The sequence below is a fragment of the Squalius cephalus genome (assembly GCF_949319135.1).
Source record: "Squalius cephalus genome assembly, chromosome: 6".
NCBI classification, from domain to species: domain Eukaryota; kingdom Metazoa; phylum Chordata; class Actinopteri; order Cypriniformes; family Leuciscidae; genus Squalius; species Squalius cephalus.
The window spans coordinates 9,125,659-9,146,000 of NC_137127.1; the positions used below are offsets into that span (position 1 = coordinate 9,125,659).

General features: G+C 37.2%; 1 protein-coding gene across 2 annotated transcripts in view; it reads right to left on the reverse strand.

Annotated features, from left to right (window-relative positions):
* The window catches only part of necab2 (N-terminal EF-hand calcium binding protein 2), an 86,996-nt gene extending 67,218 nt beyond the window's left edge, over positions 1-19,778 (reverse strand). For both annotated transcript variants that reach the window (XM_079874973.1, XM_079874972.1), the window contains exons 1-2: positions 19,396-19,778; positions 12,486-12,510 (exon numbers count right to left, since the gene is read on the reverse strand). In XM_079874973.1, coding sequence (XP_079731099.1) covers positions 12,486-12,510; positions 19,396-19,713 — 343 coding nt within the window. In that variant the 5' untranslated portion in view covers positions 19,714-19,778. The remainder of the gene's footprint in view (positions 1-12,485; positions 12,511-19,395) is intronic.
* Positions 19,779-20,342: the final 564 nt, after the last annotated feature.

Below are 20,342 nucleotides of genomic sequence, written 5' to 3' on the forward strand. Positions count from 1 at the left end.
AAATATAATATAAATACTATATCATTATACAAATAAATAATGAACAGAAGATGTGACAGCTCCCCGCTGAAAAGACTAAAAATTTCCATGCTGACGCTGAAATTTCCATGCTGATTCATGACAATGACTGGTTTATGACAATCTTTGTATGGTGGCTTGACAAAGCCTTTGAAAAGCAAATTTTAAAATCTGCTTATCATGTCACCTTGTTTTACCCTCACCCAATCTCCTTCATCTTGTCCTGTCAAAAACAAAAATAATTTTTGGCAAGATCCACAACAACACAGCCCACTGCCAGACACCAGAAAGAAAGCTCTCCCATCATGCCCATGCACCACAAATGCCTCTCTGAACCAGGAGCACATAAACAATTAAGACATGCACCCTTTGTGCTTGTTTTGATATACTATTGCATATGATAGCACACGAGTCTTAAGGAGCACCATCTCTGTTCATCTGAATCCCACTGGATCTCCATCTCACTCCCGCTGTTGTGTGAGCAAACTGATAATGCTGACAGCATTCTGTACATGTTCTCCTGGCAGGCTGCACCACAGCGTTACAACTGGCATCTCCCCTGTGAAACAACTGCTAAGAGTGACAGTTAACATTGTGCTCTAGCACTATTCTTTCAGGACAAAGCAACGACTCTACGGAAATGCTACATATATTGTGTGTGACCACTAATAACATACAGTAGTGAGCACATTGCTTGTGTACTAATAGTCCTATTTGGTTGTGACAGGCTAAAGCAAAGGGGAACCCAGAGGTTAGCCTACACTATCAAGCACCTAAAAAGGCTTCTTTGTGATTCTAGCACACATATGATTGTATGGACACTGAAACAATATCACCACATTTTGACAGCATCTAAAAGGTAAAACCTTATACATACATATAGGTTCATGGGTATTTATTTCTACATGCTCATTTCCCCTATTTTAACATTTTGATTACCTCTGCTATCTTTAAAAGGTTCATCTTTAAAAATGCTAATTTAGCAAATCTCAAAATGAATATCACAAATTTAAAACTTAGAATCTATATAGGTCAAGAAGACATATAGTGAAACACTTTGTATCTGCATTTCAAGCAATCCTCCACAGGACAGTGTTTCAAAGATATGCCTTTGAGAATAGAGATGGAATGAGACCTCGTTAGAATTACTTTAATTTCTCTAGAGGTCGACCGATTGATCCGTTTTGCCGATTAATCGGCACCGAAAACCAACTGCTGGAACAATCACGGCAAAAATCCATACCGAGAAATCTGGGTTGTGTCCGTTGCTGGATCGGCTAAGAATGTCATTATACAGTACGAGTTCATTCAATTAAGTATCCATTTTAAAAACTATCGGTTGATTAATCGGTTTTCGGCCAGTGTGGGCCAACCTAGTTATTGCTATTGGTAAAATCCACCTGTTGGTCGACCTCTACCCTAGTAAAAAAAAAAAATTATATATATATATATATATATATATATTCCATTAATGCTCAGCAAAACAAAAGCCAAAGACATCTTGAAGAAAAACACTGACATGCCACATCAATTCTTTCTCTGTCAAGCAGCCAAGTTTAGCACAAAGCGTGGGCCGCCAGGTCAGCCAGGTGAACTCCCACGAGTCTCCGCTAACATCAAAAATCAACCAATCTCCACTGCCTCGGATCCAATCAACCTTCTCCCATAATGCCTGGGGACATCCTCTGAAAACACTAGGATTCCCTAAAAAACAATTCTGGCATGCTACTTCCTTATCTGCAGTGCAGTCCTGTGACTGCGGCGTTTTCTCGCACATTAAAGAGAGTGTTTCCTTTGATGTGGCAGTGCGCGGTCGGGTAGATGGAAAAATGTGGGGAAATACCCTCAGTGCACACAGAAACAAGTACTGCAACCGCCTCCTCAACAGCTTATCGCTAACTCAGAGAACACAGTATGTGCTTATCTACTTTAAATGAAGAACTACCACATATTCAATGTTTCTTTTATTCTATTTACACGTGGAAGAGTGGAAACTAATCAGATACCTTTTTAAAAAAGTCAAAATTTTAGCCAAACTTAATTAGTCAAACATAAATTTGGCATTAGCGGGTTCGGAAAAAAGAGCGAGCATGGGGTGGAGATGGAAGGCAAAACAATGGAAGAATAAGAACAAGCCCACACCTCTTAGCTGGAGGCCTTAAGTATTTTTAATTAGGCAAAGTCTCTTGGGACAGAACAGTGTGATTTGAACAGACCTGCGGGATCCCAATGCATTTTCAAATACTTTAAAAAAGATTCCCTGCTGACTTTACTTAATGTTGCACTTTGCAACAGCATAATCTTAGCAAAGAAAGTTCTTCTCTGAATGCAGTCTGATGTATGTTTAAAGCTTCTCTAAAAATACCTCATTGCATTACGGCAAATCTTTAGCAACACCGTTCAGATGTGCGAAAAAGGCAAGAACTTTTCAGAAAAACTTTAAATGCGCTAACAACAGTGCTTTGTGCTCGAGTAGTTTGTGAGAGAGCCAGTATTAGATGCATTACAAAAACAGATCTTGAAAAACGCACTTAAAAACAAAGAGTACAAAGCACTACCTTCATAACCAACAGTGCATGAGACACTTTGTATACTCCTCTGTGCTTTAATTAAACTTTCTCTAACTGCTGCCTCTCAGGAGCCGTTTTTGACCACTGTGAGGACGGACACAGAGAAGCATATGGGCTCGGGATATTCATTTATCTTCCAGATCCATTTTTAAGGCAGCAGTTAGCTGGCATCAGACTGTTTTTTGCAGTTCAGAGAGCGGATATCTGTCCAGAAGCCCCAGTAAGGCTTTAATTAGTGGGGATAGTAGGGGTTTCAGATCTCAGGCCAGCTTCCATCAAAGCAGGGCTCATCCCGAGGAAGATGTGAGAGCCGACGTTCTCCTAGTGTTCTGTAAATGCATTCATAAATGAGTTGTGTTGGGACGGTGCCCACTCTGAAGAGCATTAGCCATGCTTACACCTGCCTGTGTCTTACAGTAGAATAATTATGCTATATAGACTTTGGCACATGAAATTTTTCTATTTATCTGTTACAGACTGGGATGTAAGGCCCAAATCCAGTTTAAAAGATGCATGCAGTTATTGGCGGGAAGTTAGTATGGGATAATATTATTTGGAGTCATTAATATTTTTCATTTTTAAAGGAATTAGTACTTTATTCAGCAAGGATGCATTAAACTGATCAAAAGTGACAGTAAAAGACATTTTTTAATGTTTCTATTTCAGATCAATGCTGCTATTTGGAACTTTGGAACTATTGATCAAATGTTCCTGAGGAAAATTTTTATCACATTTTCCTCAAAAATATTAAGCCGCATGACTGTTTTCAACATTGATAATAATAAGAAATGTTTCTTGAGCTCTAAATCAGCATATTAGAATGATTTCTGAAGAATCATGTGACACTGAAGTAAATGCAGCTAAAAATTCAGCTTTGCCATCACAAAAATAAATTGCATTTTAAAATATATTAAAAAACAAAGCAGTTATTTTAAATGATAATAGTTCATGATATCACTGTTTGAAACAATCATGTATTTTTATTAAGATAAACGCAGCTATGGTAAGCATTTACACCCGGTATTAAGATTAATAAGTGTTTTGGTCGATCGGATCACAAGTACGAGCCAATTGCACTTGGGCCCGGTTTCACAGACAGGGCTTAGATTAAGCCAGGATTAGGCCTTAGTTCAATTAGAGCACTGAATTAGGTTTTATAAACGTGCCTTAGCAAAAAAACATTACTGGTGTGAATCTTGAGACAAAACAGTGCCACTGACATATTTTAAGATATGCCAGTGCAAGTTGCTTTCAGTTAAAACAGCAGATATGCATTTTAGTCTGGGACCAGTTTAAGCCTTGTCTGTAAAACAGACAAGTTTTAATCTGTCTGTTTTGTCCACTTTCGAACACTTCTGTCCTGATTTGATCGATGGGCGGGTAAATACATGGGCTTTTTCAGGTCAGGAATGGTGAAAGAACAACACAGTGCTTGGTTTGTTTTTCATCTTCAAACCAAACTTGGGTCTTCAGCCAAAGTTTAAATCCCGTTTGGCCTCCTAATGTTTACGCATCAGTTCAGTAGGCAGAGAGTAGGCAGTCTTTTGTGGTTGTTTGAACACATTCGACCACATGAGCATCTTCACAAAAGCAATCCGGTCGAATGAGTTTTCAACTACCTAAGTGGTCGAAAGTGGCCAAGCTCAAATCATTTTAGAACCTATTTACATCTGTATTCAGCGTCGACCACTTGTAATCAGATTGACGAAAACACAGGTGTAAACATGGCCTAAGAGACTTTTTCTGGAACATTTACCAAAAGAGATTACCTCTCTTGATGCTCCATGCGCGTTTTGACCCATAATGTCCTAGACAGTAATTGTCACTCCCATTGAAAGATGGAGAACAGGTCTTTATACTTGGAGGTGTGGAAATCTGTGATGTTTTAGATATATAAACAAATGTATGTGTACTGTACTTAAGCGTTTGGGGTCGGTAAACTTTTCCCATCTAAAACATCACAGATTTCCACCCCTAAACAGGGAATGTATACGACTATAAAGACCTGTTCTCCGTCTTTCAATGTCTTTCAAACTGTCTTGGACATTATGAGTCAAAACGCGCTGGAGCATCAAGAGAGGTAATTAGGTCCAAGCAGGTTTTCAGTCAGGCATTCACAGTACCGCTTCTAGGCAGCCATTTGCTATGGCAACGCAAACCTACAGTAAATGTATTTATATGTACAGTATGTGCTTATGTGTTGGGGTTATGCATTAAGAGAAGATGATTTATACCTCTTATGTGCATGAAACGCCACAGCATTTACAGCATGATACAGCCAAATATATATATGTTTTTTTCAGAGCTATGACTTAATGTGCCACTCTGCCAAAGTCTGAATCAGCATATGTGCGTATTTCTCGTTTTAGCAGCATGTCAAAATGCCATCTCAAAGGGGGCTAAATAATATATGTCCCTGCCCACTGTAGGCTAAAGCACATGCTGTGTAAAGAGCCTTCAAACAATATATTCTTGTTCCACGGGCCAACATAATGTGCGCTTTGGTATATGACTAATGGTCTAAAGCCTGGAATATCCATTGAACTTAAACAGCTACATATAGAGAGTACAACTGAACTGCTCAAGCACTCATTTAACCGATTTTGACATTCTAAAGTACTACAACAGTGACAGTGACGATATCCAGATTAGGACAATAAACGGCACAAAAAATCTCATCTCAACACCTTTAATGAATGGATACACTATCTTTAATTTTGTCATTTCATCTGAATATCAATATTTTTGGCTATTTGTTAATGAGGAATTTGTGGACATTCATGTTTTATATTTGTGGAGTAAAAAATTTAAGTTTTTATTTTGAATTGAAAAGATAAAATCAGACCCTTGGGGTAAAATGGCCCATCAGAATTTGCACAGAAGGCCCCTAGTGGAATGTTGTTACTAGTAGGGTTATTACAGTACCAACACTCAGTAGTCGGTACCAATACTAATAACATTTCAACAGTCAATAGACCGAAAGCAAGAGAAGAGCCTGCCCTTAATAATCACTAAGGCTGTCAATCTCTGAAGAGCCAGTTCACTGAATTCTGCACTCTCGCAAAAACTCAAGTTCCAATAAAAAAGCTGTCTTAATTGTACAATGAATCTCTTATTTACATCATGTTTACACTTTGTCGGTTATAATGAAAGGATTCGCAAGCCAACAAAACAAAACCTTTTCAAAAAGTGTTTTCAGTGGTTTTAAGCAGATTGTGACTAACTTACTGACAAGAAACCTCTGATAGGTCATTGCGTTCACGTGCTCAACGGATGTTTGTGATTGGCTACAATGCTCAACACTTGTAAAAACACGCTGTATATACTGTACTACCAGTACCGCAGAAATGCTGGTACCGTTACCCTTTTTAGTACCGGTACGTTTGGCAACCTAAGTTACTAGTGTTATTATTTTTAATGCTTATTGTAATTCATGTGGTTATTATTCAATAATTAAATTAATTAGATGGATGTTTCAGACATCTTCATTTTTCATAAAAACCTATATAGGCTATAGAGTGAAATCCTTCAATTTGATCTCATGGTATTTTCTACAGTATTATGACATATTTTCATTTCAAATATGGAAAATTAAATATCCATTTAATAAATAGATGAAATAACAAAAATGATTTACCTATCAGACAAATATCTTTTACTGGGATTCTGCTTTGTCTGCCATCAGTTATTTACTTCTTCAGCTAAATAGAATAATTTTACATTTTGTGCAATGACAATGAAATTTATCAAATGTTTCTCTTTATTTCCCTAAATAATAACACACTGGCAGATGCATCATCATCCTGGACATGCATACAGTATAAACTTATATCAAAATATGTTACAATTTAAATGTAAATGCACATCGTTATTACCCAAAATATGAGGCAGTTTATACAGCACAAATGTAAATGTAATTTAATACAAAGCGCTCTGGGTGGGAGCAAATGGACATAATACTGAAGTAACTGAAGTTTAATCAGACAAAGTGGCTTCACTTTCTGCTTGTTTTGCATGCTTATCCACACAAACAAGTGAATCATGATGAAATATCAAAGAGAACCAAGCAATGTGCATCTATATTGATCCAAAGAGACGACAACATGTGTTGCTGCTCTTTGTGGCGATAGCTTCAGAGTTGGCCTCAGGAGGATACAGACATGTGGTGTCCAAAAGCTCCACTATTAATGAGACTATGCACGACTAAACTGAAGGTACACAAAGTACGCATTCATCTGAAGTAAAAACCAATCCACATTCTCATCGCAAATCCTTCAAGTCTTTAATATTTAGCAGTACACTGTCCAGTAAACACACTACAAGATTAATACCAGGAATATTCATGACTAAGAACTATCCTGAGATATTATTTACCCATCATGCCATTTTTACACAACTTTAATGATTCATAAGATCTAGAGCAGGGAAGCCTTGATGCTTGCATGCTGTGCGGGAGGTTGCTGTCAGCATGTTTATTTTCAGTGAGCACACACGTAAACACTCATTTACTGCCAGTGATAACCCGCAAATCTAGAGCAGAGAGGGGGAGAGTACTAGAGAGGAGAGAAGCGCCCATTATACGTTCTAACGCACAGATTAGCTGCGACAAAAACATTTCAAATGAGTCGGAAATCGGTTTCGTCATAGACTGTATCCTTTCGTTACAGTGCAAGCCAAGCACGTAACCTTACGGTTTTGGAACGACATGAGAGTGAGTAATTTTTGGGTGAACTATCCCTTTAAGGGCTAAACCTCCCTTTATCACGGCACACAGTGATTCTGTAATTCGTCAATGAGGAAAAAAATGTATTTGGTCCCTAAATGTTTCTTTTATCTGCCAATGACTCCCTCATTTTATCTGTAGCACTTCTGCTCTCTCTGTCCATGTGAGCTCTTTTTAATGTGAAAAGCATTGCACAGAGAAACAGTACAGAATTTAAAACAGCTGAAATAAATTAAATTTCCATTACAGGTACCCATGCTGCTCTTTCTCTCCCTTAAAATGAGTGATTTATTCAGGGTGGGCGAACTGCAGATGCAGATAAGGCGATGGGTCATGCAGGTCTCTGCCATGTCTGCTCTCATGTCAACAGCCCTTGCAGATTTATGGTCACAGTATACAAAAAGCAGGAGGCTGACTCTGCCAGACCAAGCCTGCATAAAAACTCTCAGGCCAAAAGAGCATGTCATTTCCTTTATACAACAGAGGTTAATGATTCTCTCTGCCTGCTCCACACGCATGATGAAACCAATCACTCCTGCAGTAAGAGACATGCGGTGGGGGGGCATGACACTGTGTTTGCTCGAAAATATGATTGAGGTTTATGCTGTATTCCTTAAACAATGTATTTCAAAGATATAGTTAACTTAAATTAAAACTGTTATTACTTGCGCACCATATTTATCGCACCAAACTTTGAAATGTAGTTTTATTTATATTTTGATTTTATATTATGTTTTTATTTATGCATTTACAGGGCAGGTCAAAAGCTTATCCAAGCTTCACCAAGGCTGCCTTCTGATCAAAAATAAATCACAATCACTAACTTTCTCAATATCGAATATGGCATGTTTTTAAAATATTACTAATTGAAAAATATTTAAAGGGGACATATCATGCTAAATCCACTTTTTTAGCCCTTAAATGCATTTTGTTGTATATTTGGAGTGTTTAGAAGTACAGAAAAGTTTAAATTATTCTCTTCAGGTGCTTTGTTGATATCTTTATATTCTGTTTTGGCCTTATTTTTCAACCTGTTCCGATTTTTCTGTTATCTATGACGTTTTGTGAACTATTACGTCACAGTATTTGCAGCGGAACTGCCAAATAAGGACATTGACTTCCAGCCCAACACTTCGAGCAATCCGCCATTTTTATTTCTCGCTGCAATTTTGTAGTCCAAGCTAAAAGATGCAGAAGTTACGAGAGGGTAAGTTCAAATGTTCGGTTGTTGGATGTAGTAACCCACACGCTTCATTACACCGTCTAATGTAGATGACCTGCTGCGCTTGTGACAGGGCGCATGTTTAACTGAAAGAACGAGCAGAGAGAGAGAGAGACCCGGTTGCGCGCACGCACTCTCTCTCTCTTCAGAGCCAGGCGAAAATGTAAACAAGACACCGTCTCCAAACTAGACGCTGTCTTGCTCTCTCTCCCTCGCACATATTAATCAAAATAAATCGACACGGTGGTAAAAGGTCGGAAGACCAAAGTTTCATGTGTAAATACAGTAACACACCATTGCGATACATCCATATGAAGACGTTGTTCTGCAGGTTCGTCGTCTTCATTTTCATCTCGCTCCGGCTCCGACTCTGGCTCGAACATGTAAGCCTGCCTGGACAAGTCTTCCGTTGTTGACATTTTGTTAATAACGTGTGAATAAAAAGTTTCTGTGCCGCTAGATAATCATATCTCTGCTATCAAACTACAAAAATGGCCGAACGGGGTGGAGTTGAACCGAGTGTCACCTCTGCATCCTGGAGAGGGGGCGGGGTATGAAGTGTCTCAATTGTATTTAAAGAGACCGCACCAAAAAGAGTTGCTCTCAGACGCACATCAGAAAAGGGGTAGAAAAGGGGCCTGTGGAGAATTCAGACCCAAGCATTGCAGTTCCGCTTTATATAGACTACAAATGTATGATTTATATGTAAAAAGGAACGATTTAAAAGCATGATATGTCTCCTTTAAATGAACAATATTAGCCATTATAAAAGTATAAAAAAGTTTGTACAATAGGAAATAAACAAGCAAGCAGTCAAAAGTACAAAAGCAGCACTAGTTATAGTACAGGATTTCAGTTAAATAAAAATGAGTGCCGTCAAATCGATGAATTGATTCTAAATTAAGTTTGTTTATATAAGTTTGTGATATATATATATATATATATTCATACAGAGACACACACACACACACACACACACACACACACACACACACACACACACACACACACACACACACAATACATGATGTTTTATATAGGCTTTATAGACAGACAGATTGAGAGTGACTCTTGAAGGACCAGCACCACATCCTCTTCTAACCCTATTTGAAGAATTCATCTTCCAGAATACGTTTTAATACGTTTTGGGAGTTTGTTTTTAGTCCATCTCCTACCCTGATGTCCGTTTTGCAGAGATTGACTAAAAATGAACTCCCAAAACTTACTATCAGATTCTGGAAGATGAATTCTTCAAATAGTGTTAGAAGAGGATGTGGTGCTGGTCCTTCAAGAGACACTCTCAATCTGTCTGTCTATAAAGCCTATAAAAAAACAGTCTTCATGTATTTTACTACACTTCAGCTTGTGATTCTTATTAAGTGGGGGTCATTTTTTAGGATTCTTTACCTAACCTGAGTCTCTGAGACCCTGACACCTTGCACTTCTGGAGACTCCAGGTAGGTTGCAGTTCTGGAAAATGCTGGCGCTGGAGACTTAAGGGTTCCTGATGGTTTCACACTTAATTCTTCACCTTAATTCTTAATTATTTTGCAGGTAACATGTGTCTTTTCTTCTCCACCTGTTTTTGTCTGACCCTGCTGACTCAATGAGTATTTCACTTTCCAATGTTCATGCCTTAACTGCAATCTCTTGTATTGCATTAGTATTGCATCCTTCTCATGGGGATTTAATCATTTTTTACTTTTAAGTCTGAATTAAATCTCTTTTTTTGGCTTATTTTATCTGTAAAAGAAAACTTGCCTTATAATTATGCACACCTGAATATAAGACATTTTTTATTTCCAGCCTTCATGAACAATTATATATCACTTATAAATGATTAAATACAAAATTAATAGTAGCTATTACGATTAATGTGGTTTGGAATTGGTCAAATGTGCCTGGAAAAAATATGATCAGAAAATCAACGTGCCTAATAATTCTGCACGCACTGTATAAGTCCCATATCTGAGTTCTAAATAACTACATTCTCGCTTGAAAAAAACTCTTAAAACTACATTGCGTGACACAACAACAGTAGCATTTGTAAAATGATGGTGATTTGGTCATCCGGCATGACACTCGCTGTGAGAGAAATGCTGCAAGCGGAGTGATACAAACAGTGAAACGGTTCCCGTAGTACCACTGGTAGAATTGGTTTAAAATGACATAAAGCTAAGTAAATGGGGACAAAATATTATTTTGGGGGAAAATCAACCCTTTAATGTATGCAGCCCTATTCGAAAAGAAAGAGGATAATAATGTTTCACTCCTAGGAGTAAAGTTCTAAACGCTGGAGGCAAATTAGACTGCTGTGCTTTGTTTCTTGTTAGACCTTGTGTGATTGAAAACCAAAGTGTAGCAAAACATGGCACCCATCTCCTGTGGTCCCGATTCTTGTTTTTTCTTTCTCCCCCACCCTCTCTCTCTCCCTCTCCCTCTCTCTCTCTCATTAAAACTGTCACCAAGCTGCTCCCCTGGGAGTGGTTTAAAAATAACACAAACGGCACAAGCATCACACATCAAATAGCCACTACTCCTTTTAACAAGGCTTGTTGCAGGTTTTCTCTCTCTGCTATTTGTATCGACTCTCTTTTAAGCCCTGGTGCAATAACTAGTTTCACAGCATGGAGTTTTCCTTTTTCAAGATAGCTAAAACAAAGAAAAAATATTTTGTATATATATATATTTCATCTCAAACCAAAAGTTGAGACCAGATGTGACCGGGTCTGAGCCCATAACGACGGACAAGAGCTCAAGGCTAATCGGGAATCAGGAATCATATAGAAAACTGCATTACAATAAAACTGGATGAAATGTAATATGAATCTTCTCATACAGTACATGAATTGTAGCATTTCAAAATATGTAACGGGGCCTCTCTTCATAATCATAATTGTTTTGTGGGCACAGGGTATGAATATGGATAAAGAGGCGATTCTGACTAATGAGACTAATCTAAAATCAATTAGTAAATACATCTGGAATTTTTGCAGCAATTTAATAAGCATTGTAATATATAAAACTTAGTTTAGAACATCTAGCAAATGCAATCACTAGTTGGTGCATTACATATTGATTTTCCTAGCAGATTATATCTCATTGAAATGATGTTATAATACTGTGCAGAAATAATACTGGTCAGGCATCTGAGAACAAAAACAACTGAACTTTTAATAAGCCCCGCAAATGGGAATTATTTAAAAGATTATGTGTAAGGCAGCACATTTCCATTGTGTTTTCTGGAATGTTTCTTCAAGTTCTGTCTTTTCAGCTGTCAGTGCCGTGTGGACAGATGGTCAAGATCTTCAGTGTTGTGTAAAGCTATAATTGCTGTATTTTATTCTGTGGATTATACACCACCATCCATAAATCTGGGGTCAGTAATATTTTTTAAACTTTTGAATTACCACTTTTATTCAGCAAGGAAACACATTTTATCAAAAGTGACAGTAAAGACATTTATAATTTTACAAAAGTTTTTCAAATTTCAAATGTTTATTTCCACATTAATAATAATAAGAAATGTTTCCTGAGCATCAAACCAGCATATTAGAATTATTTCTGAAGGATCATGTGACACTGAAGACTGGAGTAATGATGCTGAAAATTCAGCTTTGTATCACAGGAATAAATTTCATTTTAAAATATATTAAAACAGAAAACAGCTATTTTAAATTGTAATACAATTTTACAATATTATTATTTTTACTATTTTTAGAGCATATACTGTATGTATACTGTGTTTTTTCTTAAATAAATGCAGCCTTGGTGAGCATAAGAGATTAAAAGAAATCTTATTGAAACAAAACTTTTGAACAGCAGTGTACATTGAAGAGATGGGAATTGTGTATTAAAGTAAACAGGGTTGAGTCTGATTTCATGTTAAGAGTCTAAGAATCACATTCACATTAATGATTTAACGACATGATATGAAGCAGATTTCACTCACCATCCTTATCAGCTCTCCGGAAAATCTGAAAGAGAAAGAGAGAGAAATACAGTATATTAATACAAATTATTAATCATTTTAATTCACATTATCATTTGAATTCACCTAAAGTTGTGAATTATTTAGCCAAAAACCTGATCAACTGCTAATCAAAGTCTCTAGGACTCACTAAAGCTCCTCTAAAACTAATATTAAATGTACATACCAAGTTCTGGCATGAAACTCTAGATGGCGCAGGCTGATAGGTCCTTAACTCAATTTGGTTGCGATAACATCGTTATCTACATAGCACAGCTGATTGGTTGCTGTTGCATCAGCGGCCAATGAGCTGCGGCTCAACATTCAAATACTGGTAGTGTTGCTGTAAGCAGTCTGTAGCGCGCTTTCAGAAACCCTCCACCTTCCCCAGCTCCACCTGTATAGATCTGCTACGGGGTTATTTATGTCTTACATGCTCACAGCAATGTCTGTGAATGTATTGGCAGTAGAAGTCTCGGTCCTTGCTCTGCAGCAGCGTAGCAGATCTATTCCGCCATGAGTCATGACCGAATACATTAACATTGCCATAGCATTACCATGCCCATCTCTATTACCATGTCAATCTCTCCGAGAGTTGTCATGACAGAAATACAGTAACATAAATATTTTAAGATAGTGGCTGAAGAAAAGTAAAGTACTGTATGTATTAGAAAAAAAACCCTGATAAAAGTAATTAAAAAAAGTCTCTCTGTAGGGTTCAATGTCAATCAACCTAAGGAGGAGGTGGTTCTATAGACAGGCTGTTTGCAATTGCATGATACCTCAGCCCTTAACATGGTGCAATGAATCCTTCCATTGCATTTAGAAAACCACCAGCACAAATTACATTATAACCTAGTTTTTTTAATCAAGACTAAGCTAGTTTGTCTATTGCCGATGTGTTTGATTGAACTTGTGAGAGATTTAGCGTGTTGCTTATATCTGTAAGAGCAACCTGATCACACTGTCCAGTCAGATGTGAAATGGACCACTTAAGACTCTCTTGTAACAAAGGAAAATCACAGTCAATAGAATGTGCTGGGAAGCGTTTCTCACTACGGGCTAATTTTACAGCAGTCGATCCATTCAGACCTTCTCATTTTCCTAATAAATAAATACATGAAGCATGAATTCGTTGTGATCAGATCTGGATGTTAAATGTACTGGCTGCACAAGCAAGCATGGAGCTGCATGTTTGAGATTGGACACGCATGACACGGAGGAAGTGTGTGCCAGACATCCAATAATTGAAACACGTATTGACAGCGCACATTTTGATCTGCTTCAATAGAGTGATCACCTTCTGTTGTTGGTCTAAATCACTTCTCAATTGGATGAGCCAGCTGCCTCATTCATTCCTGACAGCTAACAGCATTCCACCTGTCAGGATGCTTCACCATCACAAAACAAACTCAAAAGCCACACAGGACAACCACTGAAACATCTGCAGTAGAATAAGAACAATGGGGGGTTTTCCTTCTTTTGAACTAGAAGCATATTCTTGGCCATTAAAAGAGGAGAGTGATTGTAGGAACAGCAACATTAGCCATGTTCGATCAATACTGTAATGTATTTTACAAAGCGCTCGAGAGGCACTATTGGTATTTAATCTTCCTTGCTGTTTTATATCTTAAAGCAAAAGTGTCTGCAGCATTAATCGCCAGTGGTTCTCAACTGGAGGTTCATGACCCAAAAATAGGTTGCCGCAGATCTGCTCTCATTTTGTGGACTGTGAATAAAAAACAAACAAAGTCTAATGCAAATAACAAAACTATAACCACAGAATCATGCATATTTAAATAAATAAAAGTGATAGGATTATCAGCTTTTAAATACGAAGAGAAAGCAATTCACATGCATCAAGGTTTGTGTGGATTTATTTGATTACAAATAGAGTAAATCCTTTCTGCTTGGCTACCATCTGGGAATAATTAGATATAATTGTTTGGTTGTTTATTAATTTGATTTGATTTTACTTTTTGTCTATGTCTGTTTTTGTAATGCTTTTGGTGTGTTGTTCTGTATTGTGAAAATCTGAATAAAAATAATAAAATATTAAATATTATTCCCGACTTTAGTGTCACTCACGTGATAATACAGAGATCATTTTAATATACTGATTTGGTGCTCAAGAAGCATTTCTTATTATCATCTCAGTTGAAAACAATTATGCTGCTTAATTTTTTTTTTTTATAAGAACAGCATTTATTTGAAATAGATTATTTTTTATAACAGTTTAAGTTTTTACTGTCACTTTTGATATATTTAACATGTCCTTGCTGAATTAAATTAAATGAATTTATTTCAAACAACAAAAAAAATAATCTTACTAACCCCAAACTTTTGAACGGTAGTGTATCATGTTAATAAATTTGCATATTGTTATTAATAAACTTCCATATTAGATTTTAAAGAAAGATGTTTTTGTACAGTGTCAGATCCTCAGCAAAACCAGTTGAAAACCACTGAACGACAGGAACCAAATAATTATCACAGAAGCGTATCTCAGATCTCGATTATACTGCACCTTTAACTACTATGTACTAACATTTAAATTAATAATTTGCACTTATTGTGCACATACATGTTTTTACATTGTACTTATATTTAAAAAAAAATACCTGCATGTAATTACAGCTGTAATTCATTTCTGTAATCACATCTAAAATTACACTGTTGACCCTTCCCTAATACCTTTTACCCTTAAAAATACCCTTAAACCTAACCATACCACCAAACCTGTGCCTAACCTTACCCAAATCACACCTCAATTGCAACTAGTGTTTTGCAATACAATATGAACACAATAAGTAAACTGTACATATTTTTTTATGCAAGTACATAGTAGTTAAGGTCAAGGACATCTAATATGAAGTGTGACCTATCATCCTTTCTTCATCATTATCTTCCTGAACTGTTTGAGAATAAAAGGGATGCACAAAAGGTATACGGTTGTCAAAAACCATTTGTAAGGTCTGACAATATGAAGTTACCTAATGTAGGTGACCCAATTTGTTTGTACCTCGGAAGATTTATCTCTGTGTGATAGGAAAAGGGGACAGCTACAAAAAAAAAAAAAACATCACAAAAGTGTTCATGTGAACTACAAAGCAACAAGTTGAGAAAAGAGAGCAACACTTACAGCGGGAGAAACTAAATGAATAGTACAGTTAAAGTACATATTCACAGAGCTATTCATGGTTAATATGTATTTGAATACATTACAAATTGCTGAGAAAAATACTCTTTAGTTTCTCAGCTACAAAACAATGAACAACTAGAGAGTGTAAACCAAAACTACCATCTCATTATCCAGGAGAACAATAATCAAATCAAATACTGCAACTGGACTAAATCCAGACATCACAGGAAAAAAATAGGCTCTACTTTACGACTGTAATCTAATTATTGACCTTATTCTGAAAAAGACAATATTCTGATTAAGGTCTGACTTTCCCTCCGTGTCAACAGTTCGTCTTTGTTATGGAACCATATCCAGTTTAGGGTGTTTTCATTCTTAATTTTACGAAAGCTTCAAGTGCAATTCATTATTTGTCGTGCTATACGTGCAAATAGACGAGAGCGGATACAAATTCTGAAGCCACGCTCTCTTGTTTGCCGTCAAAAGGTTGACCACCTTTGGTCAAAGGTTGACCACCTGTGTGTATGTGTCCTGTCACAAAATGCGGCAAGAATTCCCACACGACTTTAATAGTACTGTACCTTTAAGATGTGTACATGTCTATAATGCACTTCGATAATGCGATTGAAATAGGAATACTCCACATGTTTTAATTCGATTTGTGTTTACTCATATGACTTTAGCTGGATAAAGGTAATCAGAAATCCCTGTTTACATTGTAGTTTTTTAATCAGAGTATTGTCTTAATCGCTTAATATCGGAATATTGTTGTCCATGTAAACATACTGACATTGTTTCCAAGTTTCTCTTTACGGCTAAAAGACTCTTAATAACACTGATTCTTTGTGTTGATGAAAGGAAATATAACGAGAGTGAGGTAATAGGCAAAGAATGATCAAGATTGATAAAGAGTGTTTGAATGGAGAGAGTATAGCTCAATGAATGGACTTGTTTAATATGTGGACTCACATTTAGACTTGCTAAGTCAGTTGGATTGATTCTCTGTGCTTTGGATCAAATCCAATTCACTGAACAAATGCCAAGTATATTTGTATTTTAAAGTTCAAGTCAATAGAGTGATGAAGTCTTTAGTAAATGTCAAGTGCAGTCACCATTTGATCATCTATATATTCTCACACATGTACATTAAAGTCACCATGAAATCAAACTTGACAATTCCTGTTTTTATGGAATATTGCAGTACTTATTATAAATGAGTTATCCGTCCATGCAGATCATTATTTTTGTGCCCTCCTAATCTTTAATAAAAATATCTTCCCCTCCCTTGCAGCAACATCTCTTCTCTTCTCTGATGACGTGTTTACTGGTGCGAGGGCGGGACAACCTGTCACTCACATGACATCACAGTAATAGCAAATCACAACCATCCAATCCCGACGGACAAAATCAAGTCCCGCCTGACATTTTTTTCTTGTTCGAGAAGCCGTTTCATTCGGATATACGTCACAATAGGAAAGAAAAGACTCTTGCAACTTTCGTTTCATGCCAACTTCTATGCCTAACATCCTCGCTTTTAAAGCATAAACGAGAGCGCTACTGTAATTTAGTGCACAGCATTCAACCCCAGTGGAAAAGAAGTGTTTAAAAAACATTAAATTGACTTAATTACTTCCTTAAGCCAGATGAGGTCTGGGACCTGAGACATGATGAATACTGTGAAACACACTTAGCCTTTTTTATGACAGCTTGTTACTTAGTTTTCACTGTCTGGTTTGGGGAAGCCGTGCTGAGAGAATTCAACACACCTTGAATCCATAACTTGTCTAGCCGGTGAATCGAAAGCTTTCTGAAATGGAAACAGTGGTCTTTACAACTGCATGCTGCTTTAGACACTTTTAAAATGAAAAGTAACGATAAAGGACGCTCTGTGGCTCAGTTGTTTACCAATATAGTGTTAAGGCTCAGTCAGGCTGATCCTGGAACAGAGGTGGCAGCAGACATGTCATTTGGTAGAGATAGATTGAGTTAAATAATGGAATTCTCTCACAAAGCATAGGGGAAAATCAATTCCCCTACAAGCACCTGCGCTCCATACCGAAGTCTCCACGAGAAATCATGTACAAGAGCTCACTATCCATAAAACACAAATTATCTACAGCACCTCATTATCTGCTTAACCCCTCCCTTATTAATTTCCTCCACCTTCACTACTGTATTTATACTAGGGTGCATCGGTGCCTCTGGTCTTTTTCTGAGGTTTTTAATTAGTTTTTGTCCCCTTTCCTTTCTAGTCTGGTTACCTGAGGATGTAGGCTATCTGATCTACTTATCACTCTCTTAAATGTTTTAACTTCTCCCCAAAAAGCAACGTAGAAATCTCAAGAGGCATGACCATCAAATAGCCTACATATAATTATCTAGCAACAATGAACAATACTGAGGCAATAATTTGACCTACTAAATCAATACTGCTGAGACCTTGCCACAGCAGCCAACCACACAGCATAACTGCCGGGCTCACAGGAAAAGCGCAATAAATTATTTAGATTCGGGTATGCTTCTCTGAGACAGCCTTAAAATCAGAGCAAAAACTGTTGTAGGCTATAACCTAAAAATGCAGAAAGCTACAGCTGGATGTATCACAGCTGTTTTGTACTAGAATGTGTGTTCATATTATTTTACAATTAGGAGGATTATTTCATTGCACATACTAAAAGCTCAACGGTATTTCCATTCAACTGTGAATGCGTGTGCAGACTGTGCACATACAAGAGTCACATTAGGGGAGGAGGACTGTCACACCCTGAACGGGGTTTATTTAACAACAATGACCATCTGACAGTATATTATCTGACTTATTACGTGACTACTTAGCAAATAAATAACTACTTGTCTTGTACATAAAATATTGATTGAGCTGAGAAATAATTTTTTTATCATCGTAGCCTAGGCTAGTAGATTATTTTAGCTTCCGCTAAGAAAAATAGTCCATTACTTCATACATTACACTTCGACTTCAACAATATTACACCATCAATTGAAATATTATAAATTAAATTGCTGTAAATTAAAATAACTTATTTTTCTAGTTATCTGGGATTTAGAACCGTAACTTATTTGTAAGTAGGCTATCTCTCATCAGTAGCCTATATCTTTTCGGTTCATTGCTTTGTTTTTTGTTTTCTTGCTTGGGCACTCTTGCGCTTTTATCAAAGGTTTTATGCTCACAACACAATGTAGGCCTATACTAAAATTAAAACAAACCATTTTTATCGAAGTATGTAACCATTTTAGTCGCACGATGGCGCCAGGTTACTTTGCGTCATATGTAAAGAGTAGCCTCATAAGTGCGCGGAGTGATACGTGAGAGTAGCGTCGGTATTTAACGATGGTAGGCTATTTAACCATCGTCAAGTTCAACGCGAAATATCTAATTTAGGTTATTAGCTATTATACAAAAATTGATTGCTCGCGATTTAACAATAAGAATTTAGTACTCAAGAAAAACGTGTAATAATCTAAAATATTACATAACATTGACATCCAAAGTAAGTGTCAAATTCATAACTGTTCTGCAAAAGATACAAAAAAGTTAAATAGATTAAAATTCATAAAGTGTATCTGCCTTGCTGTAATTGCTTGGGTATCAAAGGTTGGCGAGATTTTTTTGAACTGTTCAAAACTTGGTTAATTGTTTAATTAATTAATTATGGCGATTGAATAAAGTTGAACGAGTGCATGCATTTCATGTTTCTTTATACATACAATGATAAAATATTAAAAACCTACGTCCAAAATGACAGAGATGCCCTTTCGGGGCTCCGGTGCAAAGAACTGCTCCTGAGCCACCGCCGCCTCCTCCTTCACATATTCCCGAGTAGAGATGCTTTTATTGTCGCTCATCTTGGTGACTATCCAGCGGACGAGCCCGTCAATTCCACCGGGCTGAGAACCGCTGTTTCCGGACTGTGCAGCCGTCGCTGTCTCGCTGTCCTGAGCCCCGGGTTTGGGCTGGTCTTTGCTGTCCTGTGCCCGGAGTTTAGCTTGTTCTTTGTGGAGCAGTTTTTGGACACCGTCCCTGCAGTAGCGCGCTGCTTGTTCACACATCCTTTTGCCGCGGAGCGTTCATGCTGCGCGCTATGGGGGCGATCCCTCCTCCTCTATGACATCAGCGGCGGCACACATCCCAAAACTCAGCCCTCCTGTCTCACCTAACCGGAGCAGTTCAATAAGTGCCATCCATTTAGTCCAGATGCAGAAAAATGCGAGAAAAAGCATTATTAGCACTTTAGAGAGTAGCTAGGCCTACTATTAAATAGGGAATAGACTGTAATGCCCATTGATCCTAGACAGCTTTTAAATAAACTATGGTAATGTTGTTAAAGTCCATTTTTGGCTTAGTTTACTGCAGTAACTCTCAGTTTTAGATCTTTGCCATTCGTGGGAACATATGATCCGTATTTTCCTCTTTCCTCTATCTACTTAAAAAGACACAATAAATACACCTAATCGCATGCTTTTAAGTCATTATCCCACAGAAATAACGATATTTAGGCCTATTCTATATAGGCTAGATGCAGTTAAAGGTAGGGTAGGCAATATTTTCATAAACACTTTTGTTATTCTTGTTGAAACTCTCTTAAAGGAATAGTTAACTTTAAAATTAATAATTTTAAAATGACAAATCATTTACTCACCCTCAAGTTGTTTCAAACCTGAGTTTCTTTCTTCAGCTG